This window comes from Grammomys surdaster, unplaced genomic scaffold, assembly GCF_004785775.1.
Source record: "Grammomys surdaster isolate TR1022 unplaced genomic scaffold, NIH_TR_1.0 241, whole genome shotgun sequence".
Taxonomy (NCBI): domain Eukaryota; kingdom Metazoa; phylum Chordata; class Mammalia; order Rodentia; family Muridae; genus Grammomys; species Grammomys surdaster.
Window position 1 is genome coordinate 588786 of NW_021604686.1, and position 18366 is coordinate 607151.

The following is an 18366-nucleotide window of genomic DNA, read 5'->3' on the forward strand; positions in this document are numbered from 1 at the left end:
TATAGACCAATACAGACATTTCCCCAAAGATAATATAGACCAATACATATCTGAAAGGTGCTCAATGTCACTACTCATTAAATAATGACACAAAACCACAACACTTCATATCTATTAGGATCATTATAATAAGAATAAAACAACAATAATAATATCTGTAGGCAACTGGTGAGGATGTGGAGAATCTGGATGATCATACATTACAAGTGGGAAGCTAAGACAGAAGAGCTACCTTGGGAAACAGCCCGAGAGTTTCTCAAAGAGTGAATCACAGAGTCATCACACGAGTGAGCGTGTGCACTCCTACCGAGATATCCAGTGCAAAGAAAACATGGTTATGCAGAAACCCAGAACACATGCTTATACTGTACTATTCACAACAGCTCCAAGGTGGAAGCAGCACAAATGTTTATCACCTAATGGATGGTACACAAGATGTGGTCTACCCACACAACTGAGTGAAGTTTCCATGACTGCTGAGTTACATGCCTGGCCTTCCTTGCCCACCTTCAAACACACTGCCTCTGGGGAGCGTTTAAGTCTATTCCCCCAAACTGACTGATCTTCCCTTTGGATCTCAGATATGCCTTGTGTATGCCTTTCTCCAAGCTTATATATAATACTGCTCTCGGGTCACAGTCTGAATTTCCTACTAGATTGCTCGCTGACGGCAGGGACTGTGTCCTATTTTTATACACGAGACCAAGCAAGAATCTGTCTGGGAATTAGTAGCTAGGTAAGTAGACAGACAGATGTAGATGGAAAGCATTATCCAGTTTTTTATCCAGGTCCTAGAAAAGGTCTTATAGGCTGCCATTTTCTAACCATTTCTCCAAATAAGGAAAACCAGAATTCCTTGTGGCTGTGAGTAGCATCGTGAGTTCCAGAAGTGCCTTTATTTTTCTTCCTAAAAGTTATCCGAGAATCAGGGGAGTACGGCAAGGCCTATCACATGCAGTTCTTTAGTGCTTATCAGGCAGGTGGAGGAGGGCTGGGGGCACAGCTTGCCACTACTTTCAGAATAAAGTTCAGACTTTGTACAAGCTGGTCAAGGTTCTTTACCACTATTCCTTAGTGACTCGTCACCATGAATTAATCCTGTCATTGTGCCTTAGAACTAGAGTCACAGATGTCTGTGAACTGCCATGTGTGCGGGACCCAAACCTGGGTTTTCCGCTGAGTTATCCCTCTGGTCCACATTTTCTGTTATTTAATCCCAATCAATCCCAATCTCTCTCTGTCTCTCTCTGTCTCTCTGTCTCTCTGTGTCTCTCTGTCTCTCTGTCTCTCTCTCTCTCTCTCCCCACCTCCCCTCCAATCCCGATTTATTTTTACTTATGTGTGTGTACATCAGTATAGTGCCTGCAGAAGTCAGAGACATCAAATGCCCCTTGGAGTATGAATTACAGGTGGTTGTGAGCCACTTGACGTGGGTCTGGGAACTGAACTCAGGTCCTCTGCAAAAGCGATACACATTTGTAACCACCATTCTAATGCCCTTACTTTTGTATTTTTGCCTTAGTAAGGTAGTATTCTGTCTCTGGCCCAGTCAAACCTTTCTCTGATGTCCTCTACTCTTCACTTCAAAATGGAAGCCATCACTTCTTTCTGTATTCTCTTGCTTTTTTTATAGTGTGCTCAGTGGTTTGTTTTTCCACACATCCTTCCAGAACCGCATGTGGTACCAGACAAGTAGAATGTGCAAGCAGACAGTAAATGTCTGCTGAACTGAAGGGCAGAGAACCAACAGAACGGGTCATTATTCCAAACAGAAAGAGACAGCCCTAGTAGCAAGACATAAAAAATAATGACACGGCCCCTCTCCTCGACAGCAGTCAGGCTCTCGTGGGAGCCTTGGGCATTTCACAAGAGAGTTAGAAACTTGTTCTAAATGAAACCAGGAGCGTCCCACAGTCCCTGCAAGTAGGTCAAGCTACCTTCTAAATCTGAAAGTGCTTTGTGTTTTTGTGCTTTATTTTTTCCAAAAAAAAAAAAAGAGGGGACGACATCACAAATTCTGATCATTTGGGTCAATGTCCTAAAAGTCTGGTATCTTCGTTGCTTTTATTTTAAACTTTTAATCCAGCACATTCTTCTGAAGTCTCTGGGATCCAGACACCAAAGCTCAGTTTTCAGCAGCAGATAGAACATCACATACTCCGAATTTTTGTGGCATACCAGCCTTCTAAATGGAAAGGAAGGGGGGGGGGAAGAGATTGATTCTAAATCTTGCCCTGCTATAAGCTAAAATGGCCCTCTGGACAATGTTTGGACTGAACCAACCTCAAGCCTTGCTATCTTCTTCTCTGGCTCTGCACTTTGGCTGGAATTTCTCTCCGCTTAAACATGACTTCAGAATAGCAGACAAAGACAGTCCTGTACCACATCACCTTCTCAAAGCAAAGATGAAAACTCAACAGAAAGGGGGATTGTAATGAGACTAATTCCAAGGGTGTTCAAAACTCACCAGGAATAAAAATGATTGATAGATGGCTCTTCTAACTTACAAGGTTGGTATAAATACGCAAGAACTAAGATATTTCTAAAACAAATATTTTAAAAGATGATTGCATACTGAAAAACTTAAAATAGTAATTACATCATTATAGGAATATTAAAGGCACATTAAAAACAAACCATAATAAGTGTTTGCTTGAGATCTGGTAGCATTAAAGTCTTAGGGCCCTAAGTAATGACCCCTTTAAACAGGAGCTGTCCTTGGATCATAGGTCACTCCTTATTCTCACAGGATAGGGAAGCATGGCTTCCTGACTAATCTCACTGCCTCCAGTCAATCCACACAGGGGCTCCCAGGGTGAGCTTTAATCCCACCTCTCCTAAAAAGCCTTCCATGCTCTCCATTTTCTGTTAGTAAAAGATGCAGTGTTTTGCCCTAGATTCCTCTCGAAAGAAGCTTTCACTAACCTTTCAGCACAGAGCAATTATCACAGGGCCTCATGTCTTTCTCTCCAAAAGATCTGGCTATGCTAGTGTCCCAGCTCCTTACCTGGAACTACAGCCATTTGGTATTAAACAACTGTTTGCTAAACTGAAGTATTAAAGTTCCAATTAACAGAACATATCTTCCTAGTTAAAGTACAGTTTCAATTTTCATTCCTAATCTACACCCCCATCTCGAGTTAAGTAACATACATGAGAGAGTGGGAAGAGACGTGAATTAAAGAGACATTCACGTCCAAACATGGAAACATGCACTGCACTTTATACAGATGCCATATGCCACCACTGTTCACCGGCTCTGTCAAGTGAAGAGGGCCTCTTGTTGGCTAGGCCAGCACTCTGTTCCCCAGCAGCAGGCTTCTGAAGCTTAGGAGGGAAGGACCTCCTCTGCCAAGCATTCTGTTCTTACTGTGCTGGGGGCACTGAGCACAGTGAAATAGAAGCAACAACTGGCAAGCCATGGGGTATAACAAGTTCCTGCCAAATAATAAAACTGGCTGGCTTCCAGAGACCACTTGCATGTATCCTCAAATAGATCATCACTTTTAAAGAATGCCGGTGGTGTAGCAGCTGACAGGTCCAGTGCTTACACAGTCTTGTCACAGAAACCCTCCCCAAAGCCACAGATCATTTATTTAAGGGTAAGTTATCTATGCAATTTGAATACTGTACTCTATTAACTAACACTCAAATATAAATACTATTTTAAAATATGAATGCAACTAACTTAGGAACAAAAATCCATTTCTTTTAATAGAAATAATTACAATTATAGGAGGTATAACAAATGCTCAAACAAATGTTCAAAACTGTCAACTTCAGCTTTTTTTCAAAGTTCCAGATAATCTTAACTGCAATTCTTCTTAAAATATGTAATTGTATTTATAATTTGTTTATTTTGTGTGTATGTGTTTGTGTGTCCATGTGTGTGCACACCCATGTGCACAGCTCAGGAGACAATTTTGATGAACTGGTTCTCTTCATCCACCATGTGGGTTCCAGGGATTTGACTCAGATTTGTCTGGCCTGGTGGCAAGTGCCTTTCTCTGCTGAGCCATCTTGATAGCCTGTAACTGTAATGCTTTCATCTTTGGTTGCATAATTAACACTCCAGTGTATGCAATGCTTTCTGCTCAATAATCACTGTGCACACAGGTGAGTTGTAAGGTGCTCCTCAGGATGACGTCTTAGGAGCGGGCATTTCTGATGGTACTCTATCTCACACCAAGACCAGCAGTACAATGCAGGCATTTGTATGGATGCCCACTTCACTTCTGACAAACAACATGCCGCAGGCAGGAGGCTCTGGTGCTTGGCCTTAGTGTCTGAAGGGGGAAGCTTTAAGGATTTGCTCAAAGTAACTGAAATGAAGTTTGTGGACAGACTCTTATGGAGACCCGTAGGAGACAGAGGCAAAGTTCATATAGTTCCTTAATTAGGTAATCTATGCATTAAGTCCAAAAGTAGAAAAAAATAAGCCAGATCAATAGATTAATAGGGCACGCAAACCATGACTTGAAAGTCTCTTGCGTGAACTTTCCTGGGAACAGTCAGATTCCTTTCATCTGGGAATCTACAAGAGTCAAACCCAGCAGTCATTTTTAGCTCATTTATTCAAACACATTCTTAGCACCTCCTGTGTGTTTTAGATAATGTGCTAGGCTGTAAGGATACAGAAAGACGAGGAAGCCAAAAATATGTAGAGTAAAGGGAGACTTGATTGAGCTTTTAAAAAAGCAGTGTATAGAGTCCTTAGTTACAAAGTGAATGGAGGAGGCCTAAAGTTATCAGCTGGGTTTCAGCAGAGTACAACTCCTTACGAGATTCTGATCCCAGCCAGATAATGAAGTAATCAGACACACCCACATAAAAGACAACCAGTGACCCTTCTTCACGGCATTTTAAGATAGACATAAGAAACAAACAAACAAACAAAATCGTCAAAGGTTGAATAAAAAAGGATAGTCTATCACTTCTTTGGGAAATTGCTTTGGGTACAGACACGCTCTGAACTTTGGATTGAGCAAGATTAAGTGGTCAAGGCCAGTGTGTCCGGTGGTCCATGTGACTGACATCCAGAGTGAAGTCACCATCACTTTGGGTGTCCTGCTCTAAAGACTTTGTTCCCATCAGATAGGATCTCACACAAAACCTGGGGCGAGGCTGGCAGCTAACAAGCCCCACGAAGCTTCCTGTCCCTGTCCCTATAGTGCTGGGGTTACAGGCATGTGTGGCCCAACTCTTGTGTGGGTACCAGGGATTTAAACTAAGGACTTAATGTTTGCACAGCATTTGCACATAGTCCCATTTCCCTGATCCCGACTCCTATTTGTTTTTGAGATAGGGTCTCATGTTTCCCAGAATGACCTTGAACTCCTGACCTCATGCCCACTTCCTAAGCGCCAGGATTACAGGTACGGGTTACCAAGTTCAGCTCAACAATACCATTAAAAAAAAAAAAAAAGGTTACTGGAGCTTTAAATCACAAAAACTTGTCCAATGGGGGAGCTTAAAACTGCATGGAGATGATTTGCTAAATGTCTTAAAAAATAGAGCTCCAAATGCCACCTACATACTTGTTCCACCAGGGAAAACGGCAATAAACCCAAACCCTCAGCTTCTAGAACTGATGGAATCAACCTTAACTATTACCCCTCCTAAGCAGAAGAATTAAGCACGTATCAGGTTTGTTACAAAGTCAAGCACAGAGCTACTGAGGCACTTAAAGAAGGCTTGAAGCTAATTATTTTTCTAGGTCTAACTTTGTGGACTGTTCACTTTGTGGTGGTTGTCAGTTAAAGGGTAAAATCCACCATGAAGTGGGACAGCTTCAGAACGGCTGCAGGTTCAATGAGATGATTAGACTTTAGGTCTGGTGAATTTGGGTATATGATATTTTTACTTGCAAGGTTTTTGTTTGTTTTTAAAAATAAGAATAACAAAAGAAAATCCCAAAGGAAGACTGGACATGGGCTCATATACTTAATGAGAAAGGAAAGCAGTCCGTGCCTTTTCCTTTCTTCTGGTGCTGGGCACTGAACTCAGGGTCTTCCCATTGCTAGGCAAGAGCTCTACCACTGAGCTAAACTCAATGGGAAACATCTTGTGTTTGGGCTCTAAGGAACTATAATTTTTTTAAGTCTTTAATTTTGTGTCTGAAAACTGATGATTGAAAAGTCACAACCCATCAGGGCTTTACTCGAATTCAACTGGATTGAGAGCATTGGAGAGGTGAGTGCCTAAGATTCTCTGGGTTCTAATCTTCGTTCAAACTCCTCTGCTTTGCTTTCCTTACCTAACAACAAGATAAAATAACCAATCTTACAGTTAAGCTTGTAATTTAAAAAAAAATTTTAATTAATTAATCAGTTAATTAATTTTGAGGTAGGGGGTTTCATGTAGCTCAGCCTGGCCTGAAAGTCACTACTCTGCAGCTGAGGATGACACGGGATGCCTGACCTTTTTACCTCCACTTACAAAGTGCTGGGGTTAAGGCATGTGCCACTGTGCCCTACTTTTTCTTTTTTCTTTTTTTTTTTGGGGGGGGGACAAAGTCATATTATGAAGCCAAGGTTAATCTCAAGGTCATGATTCTCCTGGCTTAGGCTCCCAAGTGTTGGGATTCCAGGTGTAAGATGTCCCAGCCAGTTGCTAATAGAGAATTCTAAGAAGAGATGTCGTATAGTATTAATTCCTAACAATTGGGATACATGTTACTCAGGCTGTCATGAAAGAACTTTTGGCATAGCACAGAGACCTACTCATATAATTCCTGATATGCTATTTTAGGGCATGAAGTAAGTAAAAACTTCATCTTACAATGTACTTCTAAAAATATAAAGGAATGAGAAAAGTCCAATAAACCACTCAACTATAAAGTTTACTGGAAGTCTTTTCTTGTAGAATATAATTTCAAGTACTTGAGGGTTGTTCTGACTGAGTTCTGACATTAGAGCACTTTTCCTAAGGCTTCAATCTTTTGGACTTATAAATTAAGAAACTATTATTTTCAATTTTAAAGCATACAAGGCTGATTCTGATATCATTTTTCCTTAAACTAACATGATGGAGGGAAAAAGACAAAGCAGGGAGATGAGAAACTGGTTCCTTCAGAGACATGCTCCAGTGGTTTCTACACAGGTTCAGTGGTCCCTGAGAATCTTGCTGGCACATGATCCTGCAGGCAGTCCTTGCTGCTCACAACTTCTTCCCCACAGGAGATAAACACCACACCCCCTTATGCTGTTCCAGGTTTTCCTTTTCAGAAGAAAAGAAACTGTGTGACACTGAAGGGAAGGAGATCACTCAGAAGTCACTGGGAACCCCAGAAAGTCAGTGAGGAAGTAGAGACCTGAGGAAGCTCTGCAGACACTTCTGAAGCAATCCTGCTTAGCTTCCATGTGTGCTCTCATTATCGAAGGTCTGTGACACAGCCTGTCAGCCCCTGCCTAAGTACCTCCAATGACAGGACTCACACTACGAGTGAGTGTGACCAGCCTGTCAGCCCCTGCCTAAATACCTCCAATGACAGGACTCACACTACGAGTGAGTGTGACCAGCCTGTCAGCCCCTGCCTAAATACCTCCAATGACAGGACTCACACACACTACGAGTGAGTCTGCTGATACAAGACAGAAATCCCACCCTTCACACTATTTAATCCTGTGTATATTTTGCCCTGAAATACTCCTTCAGTTTGCCCACTATTCTCCCTACCTTGACTGAGGCCTCTCCTCATCCTGCCATGTAGTCCTGCAGTAATAATACCTGCCACCAAACACCATAGCCGATGTGTACCCATCTTAACTCCTGCCAGTCTCCTTGAAGCCCTTTTATGGCTCACTACCACAAATAACAAAAGGTCTAAGATTTTAACCCGAAATACATCTGATCTAACGCTCCATATTGCAGCAACCTTAATGGTCGTGGCCATGGCCAACCTCTTCTGTATCTCCATGGCCTTGTTCACTTGTTGCCTTTGTCTGGAACACTCTCTCTTCTCTCTGACAGTGAGTTAAATCAGCTCAGGAATGATTTCTGGGAGGCTTCCTTTGACATCCTTCTTTGTACAACATGAAAAACACTCCACGTGTGTTTCACGATTGTATTTCTCATATTCTACTGAATTCAAGTTCCCTGCTTTTCTTCAGGTTGAATCTTCCAAGGCAAGGTCTACACAGCACCTTTAGCACATGGCACATGGCACAGGGCTCACAGCAGCAGGCATTTAAAATAAGCCTAGTAAAACCTGAATAGTATGTTTTGAAGCAAATGTAGATTTATAACATTTGTACTTGCCTAAGTTGCTGTAGGTTGCGCTGCAGGGACTCACGTCGGTAGGATCCGAAGAAGTGTCATCTTTTTCTTCTTCCCTTTCCAGGCTAGGTGGAGGCAGTGTTGGTGTGACTGAACTGCCATCTTGCTTCACAGCAGTTCTTGGATCCCGAGGAGAAAGTTCCTCTGCCACTTCATGGGCCACGCGACTGAAACAAATAAGATAGCCCATCAAATTTGTATTCAAAAGTTCTATTAACATTGAGATTTATAGAGCAGGCTGTCCTGGCACAGGTCTTTAACCCCAGTACTTGGGAGGCTGACGCAGGTGTGTATCTCTGTGAGTTCCAGGTCAGGCTGGTTTATATAGTAAGCTCCAGGACAGCCAGAGCTAGAAAGAATCTAAGAGCTTCATACATGATCATTAAATCTACATTTTTTTTTTAAGGGAGAAGAGGTAACCATAAAAGGTAATGAATGCTTAACTGATTAAAGAGGAAAATACTCAAGAATTTAGCAAATCAGTTGGTGTATTTACTATGTTTATTATATTCCTTAAGAGTACTCTACGACTATAGTAAATACCACACTTTACTTACTTTACTTACCACATAGCATTTGCTGCATGTTGAAATGTTTACTGAGGTATTTAGAAAGAACTAGGAGTAACATTGGGATCACACACAGTGATTAAAGGGTAAGTCTGGTCAGTTAATGGCGGGAGATAGAAGGGTCAGCTTTCATCTACACGGTATGGGAAGAAGGGAGACAGAAAGGAGAGCTTGACCTTTTAGGTCATCTCCTTTAACGAGACAAGTCTGGAGCATCCTGCTGGTCAGGAAGCAAAGACCAAGCTTTCTCTTTTCACCACTTGCTTTTAGCTATCTCTTCCCAGTCTCCCCACTCCTGATGTGAACAGTTTCTATTCTATGGTCATGAAGTACAAGGCCATCAAACGGCCACTAATTGCTGGAGAATAAAACAGCCAAGCCAGCAAATCTCAAGTTGTCGGCCAACGAAATATATTCAAAATCAGGTGTCTTTGAAGTTTCCAGGGTCTGAGAAGTGTCCTGAGACCATCAAATCTCACCATAATTTTTTTTTTTTTGACTTCTTTGTGGGCAAAGAGAAACAAGGATAAGAAACTTTTTGGGGTGTCGGGGGCTGCAATGTGAGGATGTCTGTCTTCAGGACAGAGGATGGTACCAACAGTTCTCAATGACTTCTCTCACTTTTTTGAGGCAGAGTCTCTCACTGAACCTAGAGCTCACCCACTGACTACTGACTGTCCATCTAGGAAACCACTACATCTGACTGTGGAAGGAGAATGTTGAAACTTTAACATTTTTTTTCCTCTCAAAGAAGAAAAGATTTTTTCTAGTTATACAAAATGTGCTGCCTTGAAATTAGAAGTAGTTTATGTTAACTTTTGCCCGGCAAAGAGAATTTTCTTTCTTCTTAAGCATGTGCATAACTACTCAGTTACGTCCAATCTTGATGCTAAGTGTGCCTCAGAGTGGCTCGCAAGTGTCACTTCACGTTGGCTTTACTGAGATGAGAGAGCCAAGCTCCTTGTTATCAAGTCCTTAGGATGTTCCTTCTCACGAGAAACCAGCTTTGTGTGGAAGGCCTCGTTTTTTTTGGCTTTGATGACTACAGTAGCCCAATGAGAAGAGGCAGCATGTTTACACAGACTGCTCTGCTGACTGCTAGAGGAGAAATTCCTTTTCGATTCCCTATCCCCAAGAGCCAGAGCCCATAATGGAACTTCCAGTTCACTCTACACTGATGGTATGAAGACCTCAGGCTCTGTTGGCTTGGAAACAGTATTTCTGAAGTTGTGTACCCAGCAGATTTCTAGACTTACATTTCTGTCCAGATGCATGCATAATTTTTAAAATAAAAGACTGGTAAGAAGGTACTCCTTCAGATTACCCCCTTAAATCTGTACTTGATGTTTGTTTTAATGACACAGAAGTAATATCTCTTACAGACTTGTGGGCTGGGGAGACTACTCAATTGATAGAGTACTTACTGTGCAAGAAAAGGACATGCATTCAGATCTCCAGAACCCATAAAAATTAGCACACAGGTGGAATGTCCCAGCATTGGGAAGGCAGAGAAAAGCACTGGGATGTGCTGGTCACCTCTGGGTTTGGTGGTACAGGTCTGTAATCTATTGGGGAGGCTAAAACCAAAGGATTCCAATTCAAGGCCTGCCTGGGCTCCACTGTGACTACAAGGCTAGCCTGGGCAACAGAGCAAGGCTGTCTCAGAATAAAAGACGTTTAAGTGGGCTGAGATGAGCTTGTGGGAAAGTGCTTGTCTAGTATATGCTAGGTCCTGGATTCAATACCAGACAGACAGTTAGGGATCCCTAATCAATGTACTTGCTCTTGGTCTTCATTTTCAAGTTAGCTTATTTATATATTGCACATGAATGCGTGTATGCGTGTATGCACTTACTTGTGTTTGGGGGACAGAGGTTGACGTTAGCTGTCTTTTTTCGGCTATTCTTCATCATAGGTTTTTTGTTTTTTTTTTTTTTGAGACAGAGTCTCTCACTGAACTCGGAGCTTACCATTTAGGCCAGATGTGCTCCAGTGCTCGGTTATAGTTGTGTGCTTGCCATGCCTGCTTTTCTACCTTGGTGCTGGGGATCGGTTACTGGGAAAACCACTGCAAGAGCAGCTGTTGGTAACCTCTGGAATCCATGGGTCTATTCCACATACATAATACAGAACTTTGCTCTAAGGGTGTGGACAAACAAAACATGGACACTAAAAAGCAAGAAATATCAAAGACTCACCCGCTGTACTCGCTCACACAATTCCCCATTGAAGGACATTTTCACAGGGTCTCCTCAAACCTGTTAGCCATGTTCTGAAACCCACCGAGCAGGGGCCACTGAGGTTTGAAGAGTTCCAAGCTGTACATGCTATGCCAAGACACTTGAATACTGCACCTTGGGAACACCTACTGCACCTTGACCTTTACTATAGGGGCTTGGTCTTGGAAATGTGCCAAATTACCTTTGAGGAGCTAAGGATAAAAGCTAGATTTATTAACCTTTTGAGGACCAGGGCAGCACAGACTACATAACAGGTTAGAATGCATTGGTATACAAGGTTACCAGTTAAAATACCTGTCAACTGTAGAAATTTATGCAACAGCTTTATGAATTTGCAAATATATGTTGAAATGTTTAACCTTCATTTATAGTGACAGTCTTAAAAGGAGTCAGAACTTTCAAAATGCATCAATGATATGTCACGTCTTGATGCTTGACAGAACAGCTCTTTGTATTAGTAAAGTAGTAAAAGACAGGGCAAAATAGAAAAAAAAAAAGAGAGGAGGTTCTAAGAGTTGAAATGTAGGTGGTACCACAGGGACCAAAAACTGAAGAATTGAGGCAGCATGAGCAAGATCAACTCATTCCTAATGTAAACATCAGAAAGAGACAGAGAAGCCAGGAGAAGATGGGAAGACCTGCCTCTTAGTGTCAGAGTAGGCACATTAATTGCATAAAGGAGTTTGGATCATTTCTTAAGAAAATAAATGATCAAAATAATCAGAAAATCTTCTCAGACTGTAAAGTGATCCTTTATACGGGCTTTATCTCCTGACAGGACGTCTCACCGCCGTTTCTCTGGGAGATGCCGAGTGTGATGGAACACTCGTGTGGAAATCAGACGCTGGCAGTTGTTTTCTTAGCACTTTACTCTTCTGAACTAATGACACTATGAGGAAGGAGGTAACAGAGACGATGAAAACTCGCCGTCTCATTCAAGAGATGAGTGGGGGAAAGTCTTACAAAATGAAAATCATGAAGAATGTAATTTGAAAGTCTTATTACAGGCTAACACATGTTGAAATCGTAAAATAATGACCAACTAGGTATTTTTTCAAGGTAAGTAAATTTCATATTCATTTTTATAAAACAAGACTATGTTTAAGTAATGAACGGCCTGAGAGTTTTTTATAGCTCTGTTATTTAAATTCCTTTCAAAGAGTCTCTAGTCCTGCAACAGAAGGTGGAGAGTTTGTAATGACTATGCTAATGATATCTAAGTCCTTAATCTTCAGGTTCTGCCAAACTGGCTGAGCCTCTCCTGTCGCCCATCAGTAGTCATTCTATTTTCATCATGGAAGGTGATGTGCATCCAACTGCACAGCCGGCGTTTGGGATGCTTGGGTCCTATATGCTCAGACAGAAAACAGCCAGGAAAAAAGTGGACCAATATTGAACATACATGCTTTACTTCTCCCTATTAGTCCCTAAACAAAACAGAAAAATACTAGTCACGTGGCATTTACATTAGACTAGGCTATGATAAGTGATCAAGAAAGACGTTAAAGTCTATAAAGAGACATGCATGTTGGGACACTTGGGAAAGACCAGCCCTCAGAAAGCTGATGCAGGAAGACCTGAACTGAGAGCTCAAGGCCAGATTAAGTTACATAGTGAGTGTAAGGTTCGCCTAGGCTAGATGACCGGATTCTGTCTTAAGAAAAAACCAAAACAAAATGTTTACATGAGGTTATACGTAGAGTAAACCCTATATCATTTTACAGAGAGACGCAGGCATCCAGATTTTGTTTTGGTATCCAAGGAAACCTTGAAAACAAACCCCAGCACATCCTGAGGGGTGACTGTACCTAAAAACTTTAACCAACTTTTCATTAGAGAGTGTTTTTTAATTGCAATTTGATATGTTTGACCTAATAGTTAAAAAAAAAAACAAACCGTCATATTTGCTACAGAGATTATTCTTCTGAATTTGTAGAATGAATGTAAGGAGTTCAAAAGCAACAGACACACTGCTACAGATCTGTCTGTTATCTAATAAATCCCTTGAAGGTTAAATCTCATCAGTCTGCAATATTCATACATAATTCAAAGTTATGGAAACAACCTCCCATGTGAAAGCTCGCTTGCTTTACCCAGGCGGTAGGATTAATCATTATAGCATCAAATGAAATAATCTTTTTTTTTTTTCCTGGAAAATTTGTTCAAGACAGATTTTTGTAAGAATTCTGTTAAATGTCTGAATGTACCTTTTAATAGGCAAATCAAATTTCCCACCAGTACAGATTAAAGGCCTTTCTGTATCTAAATATTTCCATAATTTTAGTTCCACTTTAAGTTTCAAACTCAACCATCGTTCAGCTTCAGAAGGGGCAGCTAATGAAACCAGACTTCTGGTGAGACTGTGTGTGTCTTGAGGCAAACAGCATTTTATATTTTACCTTCAGCTTTCTTCAGTGGCTACAGACAGACATCTCTATGTGTTCAAAACCACCAATAAATTAATGCAATTTTTAAAGACTCTTATTCCTAAAATCTGAACATCAGAGGAATGTTTCATGGTTCTGTCTTTGATCCCCTGGGCTGTTTACTTCTAGGGTTTCGAGGGACAATGGCCTTTGCAGAAGTGGGCTCAGCCATCAACTTTCAAGGAGAGTTATCATGACCCACACCTTTAAAACCTGTTGATAGGGAAGAGAAGGGGGAAAACGCAACCAAAGTCAAACTCCATCTCTTTCTGTATCTGCACTTCTAGGACCCCCACCATGGTGACATTTCTTAATGCTACCTTGGTCTCTAAGTCACCAACTTGATTTTGCCACATTTCCCAATCACTGGCATTCTCAGGTGGGAAAGTATATCTGTTGATCACTATCTAGTAAGTCCAATTTTCCACTAATCTTCCACAGCCTTTGAAACGTCAAACTTCTTATCCCGAACCAAGATTAACCTTTAACTGAGATTGGATGAGGTCCTGCTACTGTCAAACAGAATGTGGTCAAACACAGGAGCTCCTGTGTATAAACCATGTGCACACAGGATACTGCAGGCAGGTGCAAAGTCTTGAAATAGGCTCTTATTTCTTGACACTCTACGGGGTCCACGTAAAAAATAAAAACAGATGTGCTAGCCATTTGAAGTATTTTCAAGGCACTGGATTGCAAAACAAGGAAGAACACAGGCCATCAGTAAACCACTGTCACCTGCATAAAACTTTATAGTTTTTAAAAGTTACAGTTTTAAAATCTTGTGAAATGCAAAGTCAGAATGGCATCTGTGCAAATTAACAGCAATAAATTCACTTTGGAAAAGATCACTAAAATAAGGTTACCATTCTCAATGGCTCCTGAAATTACTCAGCATCCTCATTTCAGCCTTGGTTTGCTTTTGGAGAATATGGTCAGAGAGATGCATTTCCTGAAAAGACAAGCTCTTAGTAGAATAATGCCCAGCTCTCACCTAGGACACTAGCCTAGGGGGGACATGGGGGATTGCACCATCTCCACAGGCCGGGAAGCACTGGAGACGGCTCTCCCCTCACTCTTACCTTCCTTTGCTCCATGAGTCAAGAGCAGGAAAGAGTTTGTACTCGTACCAAATGCAATGGGAATGGGTACAGACTGAGACAGCGAGCTCGCGGGACAGTACTCAGTGCCCCATAAGCACTTCCCACGTAACGCACCAAAGTGCTGAGACATAGAAATAAGTCTTCCCACTGCAAAGAGGAGAACACTGAGGCTTAAAGAAGCAAATGACCTGCCTGAGACCACCTGAGTCCAGAGGTGGCGGTGTGGGAATGTGAGATGATGCCCACATTCCTTCCACCATTCTGGGAGCACGAGGCAAGGGAGAAGCCCATTGTACAGACTCAGTAAATGCCTGATTGTAAGAGTGCTTTAAAAGGAAAACTGTTTTAACTGAAATAGGAGGTGAAGTGAAGGCCATGGAGTGGGGCAAAGAAGTCAAGAGGGGAGAGGAAAGTGAGGGTAGTGGAAGACAGGTGACATAAATGCAGATGAGGGACTACTGCGGGGAAGCGGGACCAGCTGGAGAGCATGGGGGTACGGAAGGAGAGTTGGAGACGAGGACTGCAAACTGCATGAAAATGTCAGAATGAAATCCATTACTCTGTAGGTTAATTTAAAAAATGAATAAAAATAATAGATAAATTAAAAAAAGAAATATGAAGTAATAATGAATACAGATGTGTTCCACTTTGAGAAACTCTAAACAAGCCAAAAGAGTAATTAATTACACTGCAAAAGAATTTCTTCAAAGAGGCTCTGCTCTTGCAGAGAATGTTCTTAGATAATTGTCTTTCTAATAGTAATCCACATTTGCCGAGTGCTGGGCACAGCACTTGAATACACATCTAACAATGGCACCCGAGGCAGGTTTATTCTCACAACAGCACCAACTGTAATAACAGTAGCCAAAGCATATACAGTATTTATCGCGTGCCTTTTCTAAACCATGTTTCTCAGAAGTGGCATTACTAACATTTTTGAGCAAGATAATTCTGTTGTGGAGAGCTAGCTACACACTAGGAGCATCCCGGGATTTTCTGCCTTCTTGGCTGGGATAACCAAAAAATGTCTCCAGACTTTGTCAACTGTCCTAAGAGAGTACCTCCTTGTTCCTCCTGAGCCCTTTATATAAGCTCGGTCATGTTATACAACAACCTACAGGGTAGGTTATCCTCTGATAAAGGGGCCCACCAAAGGATCATGTTCATCATGTCTTAGAAACAGAAAGCCAAGACTCCTGAGAAGACTATGGAGAAGGAGGTGAGAAACTGGAGACAGACCAAGCTGGCAGGCGGATGTCTTATGCAGAGAGCTCATTACTGTGGGTAAACAATGAGATTTAGCTTTTAGGAATACTAGGCTATTTTAAAGAGAAATAGGCAGAGACTGGGCAAGAAGAATGATCAAAATACTACAGTAAATGAGGGTAAAGATGCGGTAAGGCAGACCGGGTAGATGTGAACGCGTGCACAGATGAGGTGTGTATTTTGGAAGTTTAGTCAGCAGGACTTAATATTTTGAATCCTTGGAGGAAGGGCCAAGAGAAGAACCAAAGACAGTTCTGTTTTCTGGCATGAACAAATGGATGGGTGGCGGGCCATTTACAAGAACGGGAAGACTTGGGACAGGATGGACTTATAGGGAATAATCAAGTTCTGTTTTGGGCATGTTTCATTGGAAATACATGTTTCAAGTGCATGCAAGTCATGGGGGAAATGTGACAGGTGGAGATATACATTTAAGATCATCAGAATGTATATGTAGGATCTGATGCCAATGATGTTAAGCCAGTAAGACTTAAAGAATCTTCTTCAGTATATTGTTAAGATTTTGAGCGACACACTGAAGTAAAAGTGAAGTGACTCCTGGAATGTGCTTCAATTATGGGATATGGGAAAAGATCAGGCATAAAAGAGACAGGATATGTAAACTCATTTTTTGTTAATTTTTTTATGTGTATGGATGTTTTGCTTTCATGTCTGTCTACTTCATGCTTGTCTGGTGTCTTTGGGGGCCAGAAGAGGGGGTCAGACCCCCTGGAAGTAACAGATGGTTGTGAGCTGCTATGTTATGTTGGGAACGGAACCTGGGTCCTCTGAAAGAGCTGTCAGTTTTCTGAACCATTGGGCCATCTATCTAATCCCTACATCGCCTATCTTAAAAAAAAAAAAGGCTCACTATAGCCCAGGTTAGTTTAGGACTCATGATTCTATTATCCTCCTGACTCAGCCTTCCTGAGTGCTGGGATATAAACTATACTATACCTAGAACATGGAAAATGTGGCTGTGTGGTTGTAGGGAACCGTATCAGCACAGGACCTCCAAGGCCAAGTCCTCAGCACAGACAGGCAGGAGATGGAGGTGGAGGAAGACGGGGAAGGGAACGAGGAAGAGGGGTCAGGGGGATTTGTCCAGGAGTGGGACAAAGGATTGCCTCTGGGTAGAGAGGAGACAGCCATGGCCCATAGGCGAATGACAGTTTATAAAGGTGTAAGAGGGGCTGGAGAGATGGCTCAGCTGTTAAAGGCGAGGCTCACAACCAAAAATATAAAGATACAAGGGATAACCTTGTGTTAGGATGAGGTGTTTAATTTTAATTGTTAGGTTAATTAGGTGAGCCAAAGGGAGTTGTTCATTGCTGGACTTTGATAGCTGGATCTTGGTAGTCAGTCTTAGGAGGAGGAAATGGCCAAGTAAGTGAGCTGACCTTGGTGGCTAGCTGTAGGAATGCAATCTAATGCTTTTTAGCAAGGGAGACGGGATGAGGGAGAAGGGCAGAGCCTGCCAGGGCCCCGCTTGTGAACTGGCTAGAGTCCCTGCAGTGGTAAATACCTATCTATGTCTGCCTGCCTCTGTGTATTTACTTTTGTATATGGTTAAAATTTCTGCATTCTAAAAAGGTTTTTCAAAAATAAAATGACCCCTTTAAAGATGTTTTTCATTAAAAAGCAATCCTGTACTTTCAATTCCAGGGAAACAATATATATGAAGGCCTTAGACGGAAAGAAAGACTGAGTACCTAGAGGCCTGTGAACAAGACGGTAAGACTAAACAGAAGGACGGCACTCACAGAGGACATCTCTTTCAGAAAGGTATAAATGACTCCTCAAATCAGGCTGCTCGGAGGCTCTTCAGTTCTGGTTACTAAGTGTAACGGGGAAAGAGGTCAACCCTTACTGTAATATCTATCCAGTTAGCTGCTTTAGTGAAATCTATTTTGTCTGTATAGCACCTCTGTAAGTAGCTGTCATCCCCCCCCACCCCCGTTGAATAAGAAAGAAAATAATAGCTCAAAAAGCTCAAAAGAAGTGAAATCAAGCCAGTGGTGAGGTGAGAAGCCACATCTTTGTCAAATCCAGTGTTTGCATTTCTTCCACCCTGTTATTCCCTATGCAATGAATGTTCAGGAAGAGTCGGCAGACACCGTTCTCAACGGGGCAGAGCAGAGATGCCCGACTAGTCGCAGTCCAGGCTAATCTTCTCGTTATTTCCTCTTGGTCCCTTGAGCTTGAGGGGAAAGATGTGTAAGGATAGAGCACTGGATCAAGATGACCACCACTAGCACCACTGAGAAAGTTTTGTCTTCATGCAAAGCTGGCCTGGTATCTAGCTTAATAGATGACAGGAAGATTTCCCTATTTGCTTCTGTATTTGATCTGTGGGGACATGTTGCTCAGTTAGAGAATACACAGGGAACAGTCTCATCTAGTCTACAGAAGGAAGTGGGTGTACACTAATAACCTCTGAGAGAACTTCAGCCATTTGCTGGCACTGTGTTAGAGTGCCAAATGACAT

General features: G+C 41.9%; 1 protein-coding gene across 1 annotated transcript in view; it reads right to left on the reverse strand.

Annotated features, from left to right (window-relative positions):
* Positions 1 to 18366, reverse strand: part of Peak1 (pseudopodium enriched atypical kinase 1) — a 57378-nt gene that overhangs the window by 30332 nt on the left and 8680 nt on the right. Inside the window, exon 2 of the mRNA XM_028774451.1 lies at positions 8260 to 8444. Within this exon, the coding sequence (XP_028630284.1) occupies positions 8260 to 8444 (185 nt within the window). The remainder of the gene's footprint in view (positions 1 to 8259; positions 8445 to 18366) is intronic.